The following is a 19,979-nucleotide window of genomic DNA, read 5'->3' as shown; positions in this document are numbered from 1 at the left end:
TACAGGCCAACGGAAGCATATTGTAGCTGCCGTGTAAGCCCCTTGCTGTATATCCAGTCACGAATATATTGTGAATTTACATTGTTGTATTTACTACGTGCCATCGAAGAGTTTTGCGATATCCAGAGAAACCAATCTGGAGGTGTCCGTAGAATATCTTTGAGTAAGTAAGATTCGAAAGTCTTCGTGTGATCGTCAAGAGGTACGTTAGCTCGTGATTTAGCTCACGAATGAGAAGGTATGCTCGCTATTTTATTTTTAATGAAAGAGTTAGGTCCTGGGGTCATGTTTCTCGATTGTCTTTTCCTGGATGTAACGTTCAAGGTGTAAAGAATTTTAGGGTGTGATTTTATAGGTCAACATAATGAATAGATGAAAATAACGAACAAAGAAGTCGGGTTTAAGGCTTCGTTTCACAGTAGTAATTGTCGACGGCGCGCGTCACGGGTGCACAAAGCATTGATTTCGACTACTGCCGATCGCAAAAACTGCTACTTCGCGAATAGACGAGTCCTTCTATCAATCAGGAATTCCTAAGGACACAAAATTTAATAAGATTCATACATTACCGACACTATCGTTTAGGGCGAATGTCAGTTTTTCTTGAAAACAACACTATTAGGATTTTTTCCCGTTCTAATTTTGGTCCAAGTTAACCCTAAAAATTAAGTTACATTAGTACGAGAAAAAAAAATTCTGAAAGGGTTAATAAAGTGCACCCGATCGAAAATTTATGGTGTATATATTCGCAATTTGACGCGATATTCAGGTGCAATAGAGCCCGAATAGCTGATCTCGATCTCGCGGCGCCGCGGTGTCGTATGCATCAGCGCTGTCTATGCGTTCGGACAGGTGTTTTCGACGTCGTCCTCGTGAAAAGCACTCGGACGACCATTTTTCGCAGAAAGAGATTGTTCGATTATATTTATGGATCTCGACAACGACCTATCGGGTCTGTCGTCGACGAAATCTAGTTCAGTGGGCGTTTTTGTGCGTCATGTGCGATCGATGAAAATGTTAAGAGCATCACGTTAAAAATAGATTGATGTCGAGAGCGTCAGTTTCTGTAATAATGGAGAGGTCCACGAGCACTATGAGTGCTGGGACACATCGTGGACGTTACATCCAGACAGAGTAGACCTGGAGGCATGTGGGACCCTATGTGACATTGGTCGATGGCCTACATATTACAGATTTCGTGATAACTATGATAATGCGAATGAAACTATATATACCAAAATTACTGTCGACCGTGGAAAAATTGTAAAATCAAAATTGAGATAGGATAAAAGTATATTTTATAGCAAAAGTAAATATGCGAGTGAATAGCTTGAAATAGAACTTTCTAGTTTTGTAGCTGCAAATCTTTCCTGTCATTTCTTCAATATTTTTGAATACAGATCCTTATATGTGAATTCTAATCTTTTCTCTCGTCGTATCACATCTGCTTCAGCTTTAGACTCGCGAGTTCCTAGATTTAAAGATTTACTACCCCCTTAATCGATTTCTTCGAATAGATTCTATCATTCTAACCGAATATCGTTACATTCGAGTAACCATTAGCAAAGCGAATCGACTATTCGATGCTAATGGTTAGGAATTCCACCTTCCCACGAGTCGAGCTTCAAATCTTCCCATCTTGATTCGTATTCTCATAGGAGTATACTCTCCAGGAGGTACTTACGCGCAAGAGGATTCAATTTTCCATCTCACGGAGTACGATAATATAAACCGACCAAGTAGCGGTTACAGTAATGCAACGACAACGGGAAAAAGTAATTGATACTTATGCTAATTCAGCACTTTCATCGATACTAATTTGTTCTTCTCAAAATTTTGCTTTGAACTTTACATAAATTACTGTGTTAGGCCCAAGAGGTACACCGAATTGTATCATCCTTATAATTAAAAGAAAAAAACCTACACAATTTCCACTTCGCATAGTCACGCATTCCACGATGGCGGTAACGAACATTCAATTCGAGTTTGGGGAAAATTTTAGGCGAAATTTTGCGGCCGGATGATATCAGTCAAGGGGATGCTGGCTTATCGTGCTCGTAAATTTTTTGCACCCTCGATGACTATATATACGCGGCAAAATATCCTTCTGTGCTTCCCCTTCGTCGTTAAACATTCCACTTTTTCCCTCTCGTCGGGTTGACGCAGTACATCCTCCGATGTAACCATGTTTCCTAATCACCTAATTATCTTCATGCCACGCGAGATCTTCTCAACTTCCATCGCAGAAGGTGAAGGATATCTATAATGCGTATCGGTTAATACTTAATAAATATCACTTCAAAACGTTGCTTTTCTCCTGGAATCCTCTTCGACTCGTTCGTCTATGAATTTATGCGCATTCCGCGAACGAAATGCAGCAGAGCTGAAAGTCGTGGGGGTGAAGGGAGAATCCATGCTCAACAGGCAGCCTGGAAAACGATATTTCCCTTGTTTCCACAAACCAACGAACCGTTTCTCCGTGATTTTCCTCATATGAAGGAGCTCTAGACCGCGGTTTCGTCTACTCGATGATAGAAGTTGTATCCCTCCACCCAAGAGGGCGGATTTGTCCGTCGTTTGGGATAAAGTAACAGGACCGATACGAGGGCGATAAGATGTCGATTACGAGAGACACGGGAATGTCGGATTACAGCACGACTTCCTTTAAAAAGGAAGATAAACACTGCCTGCTTGGGTTTTTCTTTTAAGAGGTTCGGAACATATGGTATTTTAGTAAATAAAAATTTCTTCATAAAGGCACACTTTTCTCAGAAACGGTTAGTTCGATATTAATAAAATTTGACACACTTGTTTTTTAATAGTAGGACTTAATTTAGACCGAGAACTTTTGTAATGTTTTGATTTCAAAAAAAGTTACCGCCGCGCAAAGTTTTCAACCTTTTCTAAAACTTAAAAATTTTATTTTTAAATTTTTACCCTAGAAAACAGAACTCTATGGCTGTAAGCAAGGTAATCAAATATTGGTGAAAGATAAGGTCTAGGTGTTCGTATGGTAAGTTGGTATGCACTCTACAACGTAAAATGATTCAGAATTTCTCCCTTTTTATCTGCGACTCTAGCAACCATTTCTAAAGAGAACAATTCCTCAGCTCCTCCATCTGCGACTAAATCTGTAAGACGCTCGCAGATCGCGTCGTCACCGTCCCACGCTTTTCTATTTCCGTTATCCCTGTCTGCTTACATCTTCGCGGTATCCTCTCTCGACGTTACAAAACTTGATGGAGGGATCTTTGGTTAAGGGAGCGCTCTCACTGGGACGAGAAAAAAAGAAGCAGTTCTTTCAGGAGGGATTCTTCGCGAGAGAAATTTAGTCGCGAGTAATCTGAAATTTTAACATGAGATCGCAGATGAGAGAAACGAGCGCGTTCGATGAGGTGTGAACGAAGAGTGCTTGGTTCGTCTAAATAAAAATTGCAGGGAACGAACGAGAGATAAAACACGTCTATTTATATCATTCGTCGAATAAAAATAACTCAAAACGTATTTATTCCAAGCTTTGTTCCGATTGTATCAAACTTTCCACGCGGAACTGGCGAGGAATATAGCTGAAGTCGGCGTTTCCACCACAAAACACCCTCATATGCAAAGTTTAACGCAATGCTGAAGAGGGAAAGTCCCAACGTTCCCTTGTCAGAGGATTTTCCTAACAACAACATCGACGAACTTCAATTCCCCCTTGTTCGCAAAATTTGTCCTTACATAACTTGAAGCGAACGAAGTTAAACAGCAAGGAGTGCTATATACAAGAAAAATACACGCACACACGCAGGATTTTCATTTGAATGCAATTATGGAGAAACGAGGAATCGGTCAATTGGACTGTGAATTCGAATCGAATTCGGTCCTTTCTGCCGAATCAGATTACCTCATCAATCAAGCTATTCAGGACGTTGATGAAATCTTCTCTAAGTCTGTTACCTGCTGGTCTGCCTGATGGGCGAATCTTGCCAAAAAAGATCCTCATTTTTCAGTGGAGATCAACGGATGCTGTTCGAAGACTTTTTATTTCAGTGCCCACGTACCAGAGCTTATGAACCATGCTGTTAGGTGTTTTCTATTTATTTATTTCTAAATAGGACGATGGTTAAAGTATCAAGCAGAAGGTTATCTAAAGGACACGATGAAAAAAGCACGATGACTTTGATCAGACTACTGCTCAATTGTTAATCATGCTAGTAATTCTCAAGGACGGCGCTTGTGAAATAGTATAAACATATGAAAACTAGTTAGTTCGAACAAGCATCTTTTGAAATTATTATAATAAGAATTAAGCAACGTTTCGTTGAATTCGCGAAAGATCTAAAACTAAGGTTGAAACGTATAGATCTCTAGGAAATAACATGCTTGTTTCGAGCGTCGTCGTTTTTATTTATCTATCGATAGGTTCGATCGACTAACGAAGCGTGATCAGTGCGTGTCAACGCATACGTGGGAGAATGTCTTACCTTAAACAGGCCATAGAGAAGCAGGATGCTGCAAACCACACCGCAGCACGAGCATACAAGTAGCGTCACGTTAATCCGTACCGTCGCTGAAGCAATAGAAGCATGTTGAACGTGAGACGTTATAGTTACGATTGTTCGGCGAACGGAGTGTGATTCCAAGCAATTACGTGGACTTGGTTATCGGTTAGTGACTCGCCATGGGGAAGTGGGAATTTCTCTGTGCGGCTACCACGAGCTTTGCCGTTGTAAAATACTCACTTGGGGAGATGGTGTCCGGCTCGAGGAAGCTCGTGGACTCAGGCAAGGAGCGATTCCCTTTCAAGTATTCCGTCTCCTCTTGGAGCACGCTGCCCGTGGTCAGTGCCAGCACTATGAAGTAAATCTGAAACGACGATAGAAGATCTCTTGTCGTGAATACTTCCAATTAGACTGGTTTAGCGAACAGTTTGACGTAAAAATGGTTTGACGTTAATGGTTTGACGTTAATAGTGTGGCGTATAAATGGTTCTTTTCTTAGCAATCGTAATGCTTAAGATGTCATTAATAATTGAATTGCAAATAGTTTCTGCATGTTATAGGTTATTTGCATCAAGGGTATAACAGTCGGTCCCATAAATATTCGTACCCTCAATGTCTATTGTAGAAGCTTGACTAAATTATATAATTCTTATGATATTACCAAATGAATTTTTCATTATAAATGTGTATATGAATAGACTTATACATGTGTGTATTCATATATATATATATATACATCAACATATTTATACAAACATACACTTGGTTTTAATTTATGGGATAATTTCTTATTAGTCTTCATTCTTAACCGTTCAAGGGTCCAATTAGGCACGTTTAGTTACATCCGAAAGTGACGACATTTCACCGTCAACAATTGAGCGTCGAACGCGCACCGCGGGTGTACACAGCTCTGTTTGACTCCCCGCTTGTTTAGCCCAGCATCATGTTTCATGCAGTACCCAATGCACCACTTCGAACTAATTGAGTTGTGCCTTTCTCTTGAACCAATTTGCCTAAATCCGTATAAATTTATTCCGAATGCATGGTGGGTCTACTGGGAAATTACTTATTATTCCCGGATCTGTCAGAGTATTCATACCGTAAAGTACGCGCATATTGTTTAATGAGTTATCAAATAAACTATACCAGGGAGCCGTAATAACTGCACCACATCGCATTCACAGAATTGCTACGAACTTTTAAGCTGAAATAGAGTTTATTATAACTCGCATACGAAGCAGAGTTGTAAATTATTAATAGTAATTGCACGTACAATAAATGAATACGTTTTATATATAGATTCAATAGTTATTCAGTGCTAATTTGTGGAAACTAATTTATTAAAGAGATGTTCCGAAATGTCCTCGCATTTATGGTATTTAAGAATTTGAACGCTTATTGTTTTAAAGGGTTATCGAGGATTGTTTCCGTCACAAAGTTTCCACATAAAACGGCTATTCGTAATATTCAACGAAAAATTGTTTACCATTTTGAAGAATAAACTTACTCCCCATCTGGTTCTACCACCTGGAGAGATTTTTCCACCCCTTCGTCTCTGGAGGAACGAATTCACTCATGCGTTATCGACAATCTTAATTGCGCGAACCTTCTTCAACTCGTTCGCGGTGATAAATTGTGAACACGTTGGAATTTAAAATTAAATTTCAAGCTCGTTGGCTGGCTGAGAGCGAGCTAACTCAAGATTCCACGCTTTATCGTCCCAGTCGCTTCGATTGGACGTCTCGAGTCGAATCGTGATTGATTCCTCGGGGATTGATACGTTTTTGTTTCTTTTTTTCCAACCTCGAGACGCTTTCACGGAACCAAGGAAGTCGTACTCAACGGAGATCGCATCTGTGAAACGAGGGACTCGAATCATTTGTATTCAGGCGATTTCGGCACGCTTGAACGCGGATGGGGTTGTTTCAGCGTTTAATAGAATTTCTCCTCAGTCTGCATTTAGATGTCTGGCGTCCTTCTGTCCGATAATTTTAGGATGCCTCCTTTGTTCGTGGAACGTGGTGAAATGTTTGACTCTAAGTAAATCGTTAAGGGTTGCTTCGATTATATTAATAATTTATATTCATTTAAATTTCAATGTCTACCTATCAGTCTACCTAGAAAAGTCTCTTCGAAATGATTTATATCATACTGCCAGAATGTTTCATTTTATTTGAGAATACAAAAAAGAAAGTAGGTCGCGAAGATGTGCTTCTCAAGTGTTCCTGTCGATAGAATGATCGATTATATGAATTGCAGGTTATTGGAAATACACCCCCCCCTCCTCCTATTGTCTCATGTAAGGTAGTTACGTCGTCCTTTGATTGATTTCATCGATTTATACCAGTTTGGCGTGTCATCGACTTCGCGAATGCTCAGGGGAGCGCGAAGAAAGTCAACTCTCGCTACCCTTTGATCTCTCGCTACAATCGTTCACCAATTATTATTAGAGTCAACGAGGCAAATAGAGCCTTTTTTAGACTCGCTAAACAACGAAACGTTCAGTATATAGCGCTGTCGCCTTTAAAAGGTTAGAGGCGCACGTTCTATGGGACCCTGACGTCGCCTTCGAGGAGAGACAGCGCTTTTAACCCAGAAAAGAATGCTGGTATTTTGGAATTTTTTTATGACGATATCTAATATTTAATATAAAAATTTCATATTAATATTAAAGGTACGTCGAATGATATTTCTACACTGGTGATAGTTGAAGCTTGCTTGCCACTTCATTCTCCTTCAATATTCAACAGAATATAAAACTGACAAAAACTGTACTCCAACCAAACTAGTCTTCAAAAACGTCTGAAATATTATCATTTGAAATACACAGGCCATTTGTTTCAAATCATTCTGAATACATTCAGACTTGGAATTTTATCCCCGCGAATAGACTTGGACGACAACGTTTCCTCGCATTATAATTTCACGTTATCGCGATGTCTCAACATTCAACGAAAATTCGTGTTTCGAGGGATTTCAAAGCGTTTCATGAGATAGAGAGACATTTCGGGCTTTCGATGACATGGACGTACTCGATTATTCAGTCGCGTTCGGAACACGACGGCTTAATCCAGGCATAAGCGTATGATAATGTGAATTAGTAACGGGACGTCATCGATTAACAAGCAATCTTCACACGAGAAGAGAGCAGAACGTTAAAATTAACGTGGTTGCGAACGATATTTTTGCTTTCTCCCCGCGCTTAGATAAAAATTAAGGAATGAAGGGAAACCGATATCGACGTCAACGGTGTCCTTTCGTTCGGTATCTCACCATTATCCTTAAGCGCACGAAACGTCGCTCGAAACCTGATAAAGCAATGAATTACTACCGTCGTATTTCCATATTCGTGAAACGTAACCGTGTATTTCCCTGGGCCGCGATCGATATATCGGGGATTGAGAAAATGTTGATACGACCGCTGGAACTCGGATATAAAACTCGACAGGTATTTCGGTCGTCCGTTCGTTCCGCCACGGGATCGTGGCGCAAGGTGTCCCATTTTAATCTTTCCCAACGAATCAAACGCGTGCCGATTCATTCGCGATGCTAATTCGATCGGGTGGTTAAGTTTTTATTTACCAAAATTTTAATCAAATCGGTGACGTATCCAATTTAAACGAAACCGTCTGGTATCGATTGATATGTTGAGAGATAATCCTTTGTGGATTGTGCGATATGAATTGAATAAATGTGGAGCATTGCGGAGCATTTTTATTCGGCCATATTTCCCAAATTAATGTGAAAACATTTCCAGCATAATTTTCTGAGGCCTCTTCAGGATACACGAGTGAAATGTGATCGATATTTTAACTACAGTTAGCAAGTGGAACTGAACAATTTCAATGAAATTTTTAATGAAATTTTAATAAAATTCCATTCCGTAACGGTAGAATTTTTTCACATTCATTTATATCACGTTCGTAAATAAGTTTTCTACTGAAATGAAGAAATAAGCTACAAAATGGAGAATGTCTGGAATATTCTTACGTGAATATTTAATTCGATATTTTTGAGCTGCGTTAAGCCCCGAAAAGAATACAGTAGCTATATCCGTGGGGGAGGGGTGGGGGGGGGGGGGGGTGTGTGGAAAAATTCGTAAGGTAGCATGTTCGACATCCGATACGGTTAGGGGTGAACAATGCAAACAACAGAGCGGTGGGTTCGATTACAAAAATTCCTTATCGAGTCCCCCTCGACGAGGAAGTTATATCCGTCGATGTCAGTAGAAAAGCCAACAATTCGCTCTCTTCGTTTCGAATGGGCCATCAGCGCCTAGCGGGTCGTCTTCTTTACACCATCCTTCCTATTTTCTTCCCCTCAAACGATCGGCGTAGCTCCAGTTTCGATAGCTTATTGAATTCGATGGAGCTCTCTCGGTTCCTTCGATATTGCTTTGATTACGGTTTATAACACGACTCTCTGTGTAACGTTCTTTCGCCTCTTGTCCTTTTTATTGCTGAAACTTACGCAACGTTACGTTCGAAGTTCAAAATGGTCCCTCAGGCGAGACTGCCATTTCGAAGATCATCAACTCAAGCTATCTAGTATTGGCTTAATGCAAACACTAAGTATCGAACTATACCGCTTTCCAGAGAAATCAGAATTGTGATGTAACATTGAGTTAATCCTGCTGGAATATAATTTCTCCTCTGGTAATTTGCCTAGCATACTTCGTCTTATCTTTTATGTAATTAAGACTGTTTGCTCGTTTATAATATTAATTCGATAGCACTTGGTTCTGACCCACACCACGCGTCGCGTCGTCTCAAGAATTTCTCTTCTTTCCTTGAATCGCGAGAATGATAATTTCAGCAAACTCCATCGTCTAAATTAAACTTCTTTTATATTCGTTATATAGATTATTTTTGTTGCATTCATTTAGAATCTCATGTAAATTCTCTTCATACACGTTATTCATACTACCATCTTGTCGGTACCATGTTGGACTGATTTTCCAGGGATGTTTATATTGCAACTAAAGTTGGAGTCAGTATACAGCCCGGATTTATACTCGACTTCTACAATCGGAATGTGCAAACAGCTATAATTTGTCCCTCTCTGTACTTCTTCTTGCGTCAAAGGATTCGTCTCGTACAAAGAAATCAAACCGAATCAAATCAAATTCAAATAGAATAACGAAGTTGAAATTATGTGAATGCTTGCTTCAAACACTATCATTAAATAAAATGTCCCCTTTAGGCTAACCTTCCTTCAGTAACTGTGAAATGGTTCAATAGACACACACGGAATACCCGATCGCATGGATCTCGAGTTTCGCGGCCCCGATACCGTTCAACTTTGATCATAATTAATTTAACGCAATCCCGATCATTCCGAGCACAGCGGTATCGAATTACGAGATGTGGGTAGTGTCGGATCTCGCGATTCGAATCGAAACGAAGACCAGCATCCGGCGTGTTAACGTATCAATTGAATCGTGCATCGCTAGATGAGATAATCCGATAAAAGTATCGCGTCAAGTTGATTGGAATAATAACAGTCGCGAAATATTATTTAAAGCGGTTGTAACGGTTCAAGTGAGACAAAATTCGACGGTAGCTCGTGCACGGATTAGGTTTCTGTCAAATGCTATAAACTCGTGGCTTGCCGAAGAGTTTCTCGTTAACGTGATCAACGAAAACGTTGGTTATAGCCGGCAAGTTGCAATTTAATCTTTTCCCCGGTTCTTCCTCGGGAAGTTCGATAACTTCTCAGACTGTGTCCTCAGTATCGCATGTTTTATTAAGAGGGGAGCTTTCTTCAGGAGTTAATTATTCTATTACGAAGTTTTGCAAAAATTCCTGCCTCGAAGAAACTCCACGATGAGAAGGAATAGAAAGCGTTCACGGTACACAAATTTTAATTCGCCTCGAGTTCTTGAATTAAAATTGTTTATCCGTTCGTCGTGTAACACCGAGGTTTATCGAAAGAACAAACGTTACTATTAGTGCTGCTATTGGTTTGATTCGAAGAAAGCATTTTTAATAGAAAGGAATGAATAGCAGTAAAAAAAGGACGTTATTAAAACTAAGTTAATAAATTCAGGTCATGCTTCAAATAATAAATGAAAAATCTTTTACAATTTTCTCTTGAAAGGAAAAATGCACCAATCAGTTATTAATAATTCAAACGATGGAACCTTGCTAGTAAATAAATTAAGATCAAACGACTCCAGTTTATACTGTCAGTTTCTTAATTATATAACAGTGATAGAAAACATAAATATAATTGATTCCAAAAACATGATACTACAAATGAAAAACGAGGGAAAAAGTTGAAATGGTTCTAACGAGGAAATGTTTTCCCCCCAGAAGTCGTTTGATCTTTATTTCTTGATGATTACTCGACGCGCTCAATGTTAGCAGCTTCCGGAAAGCTTCGCTTAATTGAAATGAATTGCAATTTCCAACCTATGGCTGCCAATGGAAACCAAGCTCGTATCGTCAACGGTTTTATGAGTCGTGTTTTTCGCTGGCTCGAAGCTGACCGCGCAATCGATACAATCTCCAGCAATACGGTTCAAAAGAACGGTTTTCTGGCATTTTGCAGCAAATTCATTTAGACACGGTGTCGTGAGACATCAAATATTGACGATGCCGTGTAAATTAAATCTGCCGATTCGTTAATACCAGAGCGCAGTTGCGCGACTTTAAAACTAATTTCATTGGTTCCTAATCTTGTTGCACCGGGATGAAAGTAGGTCTAATTCGAATATCGTTTCAAGTCTTCGTAATTGCACCTAATTGCAAGTTTCCTCGTACACTCTCTTGGAGCTTGTAATTGTTCTATATTCTGTTAAGGAAGTTTTACGAACGGCGTACTACCTGCTAACAAATAAGTAGATTTGCTTGTTATAGCTGTATAAATACTTCGAATGTTAATCGAATGTAACTATAGTTATTTTCTTATTTTTAAACTTTACAAAGTTTATATAAGCTGAACTTATTTTTATTACATTTATAAGAAATTTTAACGAGAAGAATAAGGTCGAAATATACGAAGGATATATTTGTGAATATAAACGGTTACAAATGTTTGCGCAATAAAACAATAGGGAATAATATAGTAAAAATTTCTAATTAAATTCTCGATCCAGGTTGCCTGGGGCAAACACGCTCTTGTTTATTTGATATCCCCGCGTATTTATATTTCATTGTTTATCCCGATACACTGTGAAACGAACAACGGGGGCACCATTGTTTCAGGGTTCGATTTTCGGTGATATTTTACGGGGAAAAAGTTAGACAATAAATCTATACGAAAAAAAAAGAACACAACGCGAATCGGTGGAATTAAATGACTCGTAGGCAATATCGTAAATGTGCTTGGTTAACACAAGCGCAAATCGATGTCGAAGGTGTTAGAATTATCCGATACGAAAGTGCCGTGGGTCCAGTTTTAAGAGGTTAATTCTATTCCCAGCCACTCGGCGTAATTAACTTTCCCACCGTGTTACACTGCGTGCGTGTTTTTGAAAGTTTTCGCATACAGGTTGTTGGAAGAAAAAAGGCGATTCGAATTTTGCAGTCACCTGGTACTCGCCGAAATAAGCAAACAATTCGAGTGAAAAAAAAAAAATTAAAGTTTGGTTTGTCACAATGGACAGATCAAAATTTCGCTATTCGATAGAATATAGGTCGTAAAGAAATTGTTAAATTTATATTGCAAAGTAAGTAAAGTAACCAGATTTAAAAATATGAAACATTTCTTGATCGTCCTGGAATGGTAGGATTCCTAGCGATATAAGAAGCTAAAGCATGTCCCTCGATCGGTCGGCCTTCGACAAAGGCGAAACATTGTGAAAACACGAGTGACCACGAAGAACCTTTTATTGACAACTGTGGGTGTACGAAGTTGCAAGTTAATTCAAACAAATCGTGGCACTGTGTAGGTTGAATTGTTGCACGAAACGCAACGAAAGAATTTACATGAAACATTCCTTTAGCGTTCAGCGATTATAATATTTCGAAGAAAACAAAAACGACTATACCGCGATAGTTTCTAAATGAAATTTGAATTTCTGCTAGGAATTCTGTGTATATTAAATATCGAATTATTTCATTTGTTAGCTCCAAAATTTCACGAATTGTAATGGTATTTTCCACTTTGTATACCTGGATATCGGTAATGTTCGGAATGTGGAGAATGGTTGAATGTGCTAGCATGATTTCAATACATAAAATTATGAGATATTCTCAGAATTCGCTGTCTGTACCAGCAACTGCGAATACGTATTTTGAATGTGTTGGGCGTAGTTGAATTGAAATTCTGCGAATTTCCGTAAAATTGCGATTTTGAATTATCAAGACGCCCTATTACATGTTAAGCAGTAAAAAGGAGTCACAGGTATTTCGTTTCTGCCGTTGAAGTCCAATAGTTCTACATACAATCTGGAGAGTGCTGACTGTATATTCATTTTAATAAATTCTTTCCTTACGTCGATCAAGGGAATTCATTTGTAATATTTATCCGAAGTAAAATAATGATTTGTTTGATACTTCAAAATTGTATGCATACTTATATACAAATACCACGAACAATTTTCCATGACATCTAATATCGATCTAACCCCTTTGTTTATAATTATACAAGTTGTCGACAAGACAGCGTTTTCCGTACACGCAATCGAGCACATTGCATGATCAACTTGTTGAATTTCCCAAGGGTCGGTCCGTCGAAATGAGTTACGTCGTTTCCATCCGAATCGTGAATTCACGTGAATCGAACCAAATGTGATCTCCAAAATGTTATTTACTCCAAATTAAATTCCGCGGAACACTATTCCCTGCTTTTCCCCGGGCATTTCCTGAACCACGATCCTAGGTATTTCCATTTCCCGATATAGCTTGAAATATCTGCGAGTTGCATAATAACTACCACCCTTGCAAATTTCAGCCAAAGAAAATCATACTATTCGAGGGTCTAACTACATGTAACCCTTTAATTACGCAATAATCCAGCGTAATAATAGGAATGCTAATATCGATCGAAGATTGCGTACGAAGGGTACGCGTTTCTACATTTCTAAGATTGGAGAACTAATTGATTATCGATCAGCCACTTAAAGATTAAGTAGCAACAGATATCCACGTACCCCTTGCATCCCCTGATCGTATGTAAATGCCGACGAACACGCGATGCAGTTCGTTATAGCACACTTGTTTACTGCTCTATTTACGACCGCGAGTAATAAAACACGTTGAATCTAACATCTCACGAATACATATATTTGTCAATCGTTAGGTATCTACCATCGCGCATCGGCGGAAACATATCGAATAAATACGCTAGAATCGTTTAACATCCGCTCTGCGATGGTTTCAGCTTCTACTTTGTCATTGTGCTGCAAGTACAATTGCAGTTGCAACAATGAAAACCTGCTCTGTAACCGCTTCTTTCTTTCTTGTCCTGCACAGTGCGCGTTTGCATTATTCCTCTCGATTAATTCCGCGAACCGGCCAGTGTTTAATAAATTCTCCGTTGTCGAGGGAAAATGAGCGTACAGAGAATAATTTTTAATTCGCGAACGTTCGTATCGACGCGTTTCAACTATCGCACGAATTTCTTCATCAAATTACATTCCATTCTCGATATTCACTCGCGAAACGAATAATCAGATTCCACCTAGGTTTCGATACATGTTACAATATATTCATTTTTAATTTCCCTATTTCGTTCACGGGTGATAATATAGTATTTTATGGTGGGCATTTATATTCGTAAATTTCACGTTTGTAAGGAAGAGCTCAATCTTCACGTTGAGATTGTATTCGTTAGACTAGATCACGCACGGATGGTCTTGATTATGGATGCCAGGTAAATGGATTAATTTGTATGGATTATGATAGATTATCGTTTTGCATGCTGTACTTTGCCAAGTTTAGCTCGTTAAAAAGTGAAGTGAAGCGCTTTGGAATATATCGTTATAACGTGGATTTTATGCATCTTGATAGGTTCAATTTTATTATGGATATTAAAAATGATATTATGAATACAATTATTAAAATTATTCTTCTTCAAATATGATTAACATTAATATCGTTAATAATGGTTTACGAATTTTGCATTCGTTTTCCATATTAACACGTGCGCTAAATACGTAACATCGGCTGTCTATGTATCATAACGAATTTCACCGATAACGGGGACGTTGATAGGCTTCTTGTGTGAAGTAATGAAAATGAACACTATAGTGTCAAATACTCTCATCGGGTACAACGGTCTACTTTGTTCTATTTTATGATATTTTCAAAAGAGAAAGCAATTACAAAATATATTAACGTGCATCATAAATGCATAAAGCCTGCAGTCTAATCGCTACAATGTGAATTGTATTCCTATTCATATATAGTTCTCTACAGCTAGTGTATTTAATAAAAAAAGTTACGAAGTGACAAGAAGAATGAAGGACTCACCCCTGAATAAATAGCGCACGCGAAACTGCCCCTTCTCACTGACCGCCAGCAGCAACAGGATTGCATGATCGCCATGCTTCAAACGCGTGGGTTACTCGCACATAACGTACATACCCGATTTGTAGAAAAAATATGTCGGTGCACACCGAACAGCACTAAATACGCGATGGTTCGTGATTCATGGCGAATGATAAGCTCGAAATCGCGACGAAGGCGAGTCAGTTTACCGGAAACATCGCTACTCGAAGGTCAGAGACAGAGGCTCGGAGAACCAACACGTGCGATGACTCGATGCTGACTGCCGGTCTTCAAGTTGGTCGCGCCGCGGAATCCCTTTCTACGCGCATGCGCACTCGATCGCGGCTCCTAGTTCATACTTTTCCACTCGAGCATCCTTTATATTAGCCAACGTTCATCGTATTAACGTGGAAAGCCCTTTTTTGTAAGTCATACCGTTATAAATTTGTTTGTTCTCACTTCGTTAATAAGATCCAGGACTGCGAGTGGGAATTCAAACGAATGCTTAATGGAAAAAGGTATTCGTCGAGACGCGAGTTTCGTTGGATTTACACTATTTACAGGAATAAATTTGTCTTGGCGACTTGGTGATTTCAATCAAGAGTTAAATTACGTTTCAGCACTGTGTACCCGGGAGTTTAACAAAACAAAAAAGGATGGTGCGAGGTTTATTTATTTATCTATTGTGCTTGAGTAATGTTTTCGACTCTTGCTCGAAAGAAATTTATTTTTAAAAATAGAAATTTCTTGTTCGAAAAATGAGATTTATCCTTTGGAGACGAACGATCTTGAGATTTCGTCGTATCGAAAGGGAAGATATGTTCCAGATATTCACGCTAAAGGAAACACCTTGTAGATGGGAATTCTATCGTGTAAAGAAAATCGTGTTTTGTAAGGTCTATTTATTCTGTGTAAAGCAGAACGGAATCGCCTCCACAAAATATTCCTCCCCACGTTCTTGGCTTTCTGTCGCGAAGAACAATTTCCTGACACCCGAAAATATTTTGTCTTTCTTCGTAGGGGGTTGGAGAACTCATATGAAACAATATTAATACAATTACAATGTAGACAAAAAAAGTGACCAACACGATACAATTTACCGTACCTCATTTAAACGAACTATTCTTCTTTCGATCATTACTCGTTTAGCTACTGTTACGGCTGGGGAAAACCAATCAGCCCATTCGATAGATGAACTTTTTACATCGGCTACTTCTTCGTGTACAGGGCACTTCCCGTCACGTCCTTCCTGGTTTTATTGCGAACTGCAGTAACCGCGACGTTTTATTGGCTGACATGAAACTTTTATACTAGAACCCGTAATCTTTCGCATCCATGTCGTGGCGTGGATTACGACTGTGATTCGCCTTAACGTCGCTAATAACCTTTAATGATATCTCGGAACATTTTAACATTTACGATCTACCCGTAACTTCTTGCATTTCCGGTGATTACGATGGTCGAGAAATTCTCCGCGAGGTTACGCATTAATCGGGACACCTGTGGGACAGCACGACCTATTTCGGAGAATTTATTTCGCTTATTCGTTTTCCACGGAGGAAGGACGCCTTCGTCGTAGGCAGGAGCGTTTTCCGCCGGCAGCATGGACGCGCGGAGGTGCCATAAATTGCTGCGACGAGCGGAAGGCAACGAAAACGCCGCGAAAATGAAAGGGAGGGTTGTTCGGAGATAGTTCTTTCGGTCAATATTCCAATTCATCTGTGCACATATTGTTTAGGGATGTCTTAGTCAAATAATGGTCCTTTACAGGATGCAATTCTTTGAATAATATTAGAACAAAAATTGAGAATGAAAAATATCCCAGGTTAAGAAGAAGGACAACGAATGAAGAACAAACCACGGGGTTATCAACAAAAAAAATCAACGTTTAGGTTGTGTGTGTTGGATAAGCTTCTTTGTGAATATATACAACGTGAAAATGATTAATTTAACCGACATATTATATGTAAATTCCTGAAGAGATTCTCGTATATTTGAGTTGAAAACGCGAATTAATTGGATTAATGTCTAACCACACTTCCGGTGATTTGTATTAACAAAATTACAATTTTCTTTCAATTCTTGTATTTCACGATTAATTAATTCTGTCTGAAATGATTTCTGTTTGCGGCTCTCGTGTTGTGTTCCAAAAGTGGGTTGCTTGCAGGTAGGATAACGATAGGGGCATGTATTCGAAACAAGAAGCATTTTCGCGTTTGTTTTTCGTAGGTAGGCGTAACGGACACGAAGGTTGCGTATTGCGTAGGGGTGAAAGTACCCTCGCTTTTACGATATACGTGTCAATAGGTTACGGGTACCTCTGAATAAATTCAAGACTCGGACCCTTTGACCTGCTCCAGAGATGGGATAACGTCATGACGCTTCGTTCGCGTGAGATAAATAAACGATGCCTTCACAAGTATACCGGATCAATGCAATATTTATAAATCGTGTTATTTTTCAACGTTTCAATCTAATGCTGGGATTCCCTTTCTAGACGTTACCAGGTAATCTTTTATCGGATATACGTCGAGAAATGCAGGATGCATCCCTTTGAACGGGGGATATAAATTACTGCGTAGATGGATTCGAGAGTTTTAGTCGAGAAGAATCGAATTAAAAATATATACCGTTTGATAAACATTTTTACTTATCACCGGAGAGGTGGAATATTTATGAGGTTTCATCTAACTTTCCTTAAAGAAATCTAGAAGAGTATCGATCATTCGTAAGTTTATTATTTAAAGGTGGGTTTGAAGCGCCCATTGTAAAAAACATGTTTCGATAAATGGGACCATTCGCGGCTCATGGGAAAAGTTGTCAGATTCGAGCGATTCAAAACTAGGTGAGAATTTCAGGCGGTTGATTGGTCGTCGTTCGCAACGTGTTTACAAGCATTCCGAACGGAAAACTGGAGTAGAACTTGTATTAAAAGAGTTGATAAGAAACTTAGAAAGGCGGTGTACTATAGTTCATAAGTTTATGATTCGATATTGTCGGCATTCTCATGTTTTCCCAACATCGAAAAGGAAAACGATACGATAGAGTAATGATTTTACTGAAATTTAATCGAGGCGAAATTTCCTTCTTCCTTTCATCGCGTGAAAGAAGAGTTGGAAGTTCTCTAACGCTCGCGAAGAGCTGCTTGTATTATTGAGTTACCGATCAGAAGATGCCCAGTGAAGAGAAGTTATTGCTTTCTCTTACCACGAATTCCCGTTTTGTTACAACTTCTTAATTGTTTTCTTTTCCGCGAAATTGTTTTGCGCTTCGTTGAAGAGGTACTTTCTATATTTTATTACCGCATCATTATTTCATGGAACGTTTAACCTTTTCCATTTTAATATCGCATTTATGAACGTAGGAACGCGAATAAACATTGCAAACATATTAGTCGCAGAAATTAATTACGCGTCTTTACATTCAATTATTTATAACTGCAGTTTAAACGATGACGATCGTGATAGCGTCCTCTTCGTTATTCGATTCATCGAGACAGGTACAGGAGACCCCCGTTTAACTTTGGTTTTTTGCGTAATACGGTTGTTTATTCTCGGGTATCTTCTTACCTCACACATGCTATTTTTTATATCCTTCCAGTACTGCATCAGTCTTTCCGTCCTGAAAGGTGCTGTTCCTCGTTAGGTTAACGAGAACAACGGGTGTGACGGTGTTAGCTAACACGCGGCCAAACCGCAACGTAAATCAAGTCCAGGTCCCCTAAAGAGCTTAAAGCTCGTGTTTCCTCGACTCGTCAGCCTTCCTCTTAGTATGCTTAGTTATGCCAACACTAGCATTTAGACGTCGACTTGTTCGCCAGGAGCGAAATTTCCAAGTCTGAAAGCTCGTAACTGTCCAGGACGAGTTCCCTGTGCTGCCCTGCGAACTTCGCACCCTCGTTGACCCCTTTTCGAAACGATATCGAGTCGAAATAAATTTCGTCGGTTGGCAAATTCTCCGTAGAGATTCGAGCCGCGTGGTAAGCTCGGGGAACTGTGTACCGAGGCTGGTCACGCCGAGAAAAATTATGAAGAAAGTTCTCGTTCGGATCAAAGCGTGGTAATCTGGCTGATGCATAATAAGTCGACTTACGCGAACAGGCGTCGCGTAATAAAACGACTTTATAATTCTTGGAGCTCGCTACGTCCCGCGACTTTCCTGGCGACGGCGAAATTTCGTCGCGTTCGTATTTCAACGTCGCCGTAGTTACGAACTTGTTACTCGGGATACTTTATGATCCTTGTTGTTCCGCGAGAGGTTGCGCGAGGCGTTTCGTTCTTGACATTGTGCTTAACAAAGGACGCTCGTCGAATCGTAAACTGTCGAGGAAGCCAATAGCTCCGATCACCGTAAATTCTTCGGTGTATCACGGCGGGGATGTTTACGAAGCTCAGATGGTTGTTGTTTTGACCTTTTCAGGCTTGATGTACGAACAATGCGATGCATGTGGACATTGAGAATTATTTTAGGATACCGTTGGCATGTACAAGATGTATTGTTTCAAGTAGGACTCGGTTTTCTTGATCTATGTTTTATAGATACTCGTTCGACCCTCTTTACTTGGATCTTTGTACTGAAAGTGGATCGACGAATTTTGTTTATAAATATTCATCGTATATCGCGATTCTTTAATTAAATTTATCGAATTCTTAGTAGCTCGGGAGCCTGGCGAATATTCTTCTGTCCAAAGAAACAAAATTTATGTCCTAGGGTGTTAAAACAGTTTTGTGCGCCGTGCTCTCTACGGAAGACACTCGAGTCTCGCAAATTGATTTCGATTTTTCATTCGTTTCATATGGAATACCGTTCGACTGGGACAGCAGGTATACTGGGTGGGTGCCAAAGCTTGGAACTAGAAATATCTCCATTGTCTTTAATAATGGAGGCAAAATGAATATTGGGAAATGGAAATTTGCAAAGACACTGTGTTTGTTTCTTAAGACTCCGGAGTCGAGGATGGTAGGTGTTTTCATTTTCATTCCCTTCAATTATTAGATTAATTTTGATAATAATTAAATGTATTTTTTGGCTAGGATGTCACAGCAACCAAAGTATATAT

The 19,979-nt window shown here is 39.4% G+C and overlaps 1 protein-coding gene across 3 annotated transcripts in view; it reads right to left on the bottom strand.

The window, feature by feature from the left end:
- LOC128894781 (uncharacterized) overlaps window positions 1–15,219 on the bottom strand; it is a 30,223-nt gene extending 15,004 nt beyond the window's left edge. For all 3 annotated transcript variants that reach the window (XM_054156771.1, XM_054156772.1, XM_054156773.1), the window contains exons 1-3: window positions 14,903–15,219; window positions 4,725–4,848; window positions 4,467–4,552 (exon numbers count right to left, since the gene is read on the bottom strand). In XM_054156771.1, the coding sequence (XP_054012746.1) occupies window positions 4,467–4,552; window positions 4,725–4,848; window positions 14,903–14,977 (285 nt within the window). In that variant the 5' untranslated portion in view covers window positions 14,978–15,219. The remainder of the gene's footprint in view (window positions 1–4,466; window positions 4,553–4,724; window positions 4,849–14,902) is intronic.
- Between the last annotated feature and the right edge of the window lie 4,760 nt (window positions 15,220–19,979).

This window comes from Hylaeus anthracinus, unplaced genomic scaffold (assembly GCF_026225885.1).
Source record: "Hylaeus anthracinus isolate JK02 unplaced genomic scaffold, UHH_iyHylAnth1.0_haploid 4, whole genome shotgun sequence".
In the NCBI taxonomy this organism is placed as follows: Eukaryota; Metazoa; Arthropoda; class Insecta; order Hymenoptera; family Colletidae; genus Hylaeus; species Hylaeus anthracinus.
This window is presented reverse-complemented; position numbering and strand designations above follow the sequence as displayed.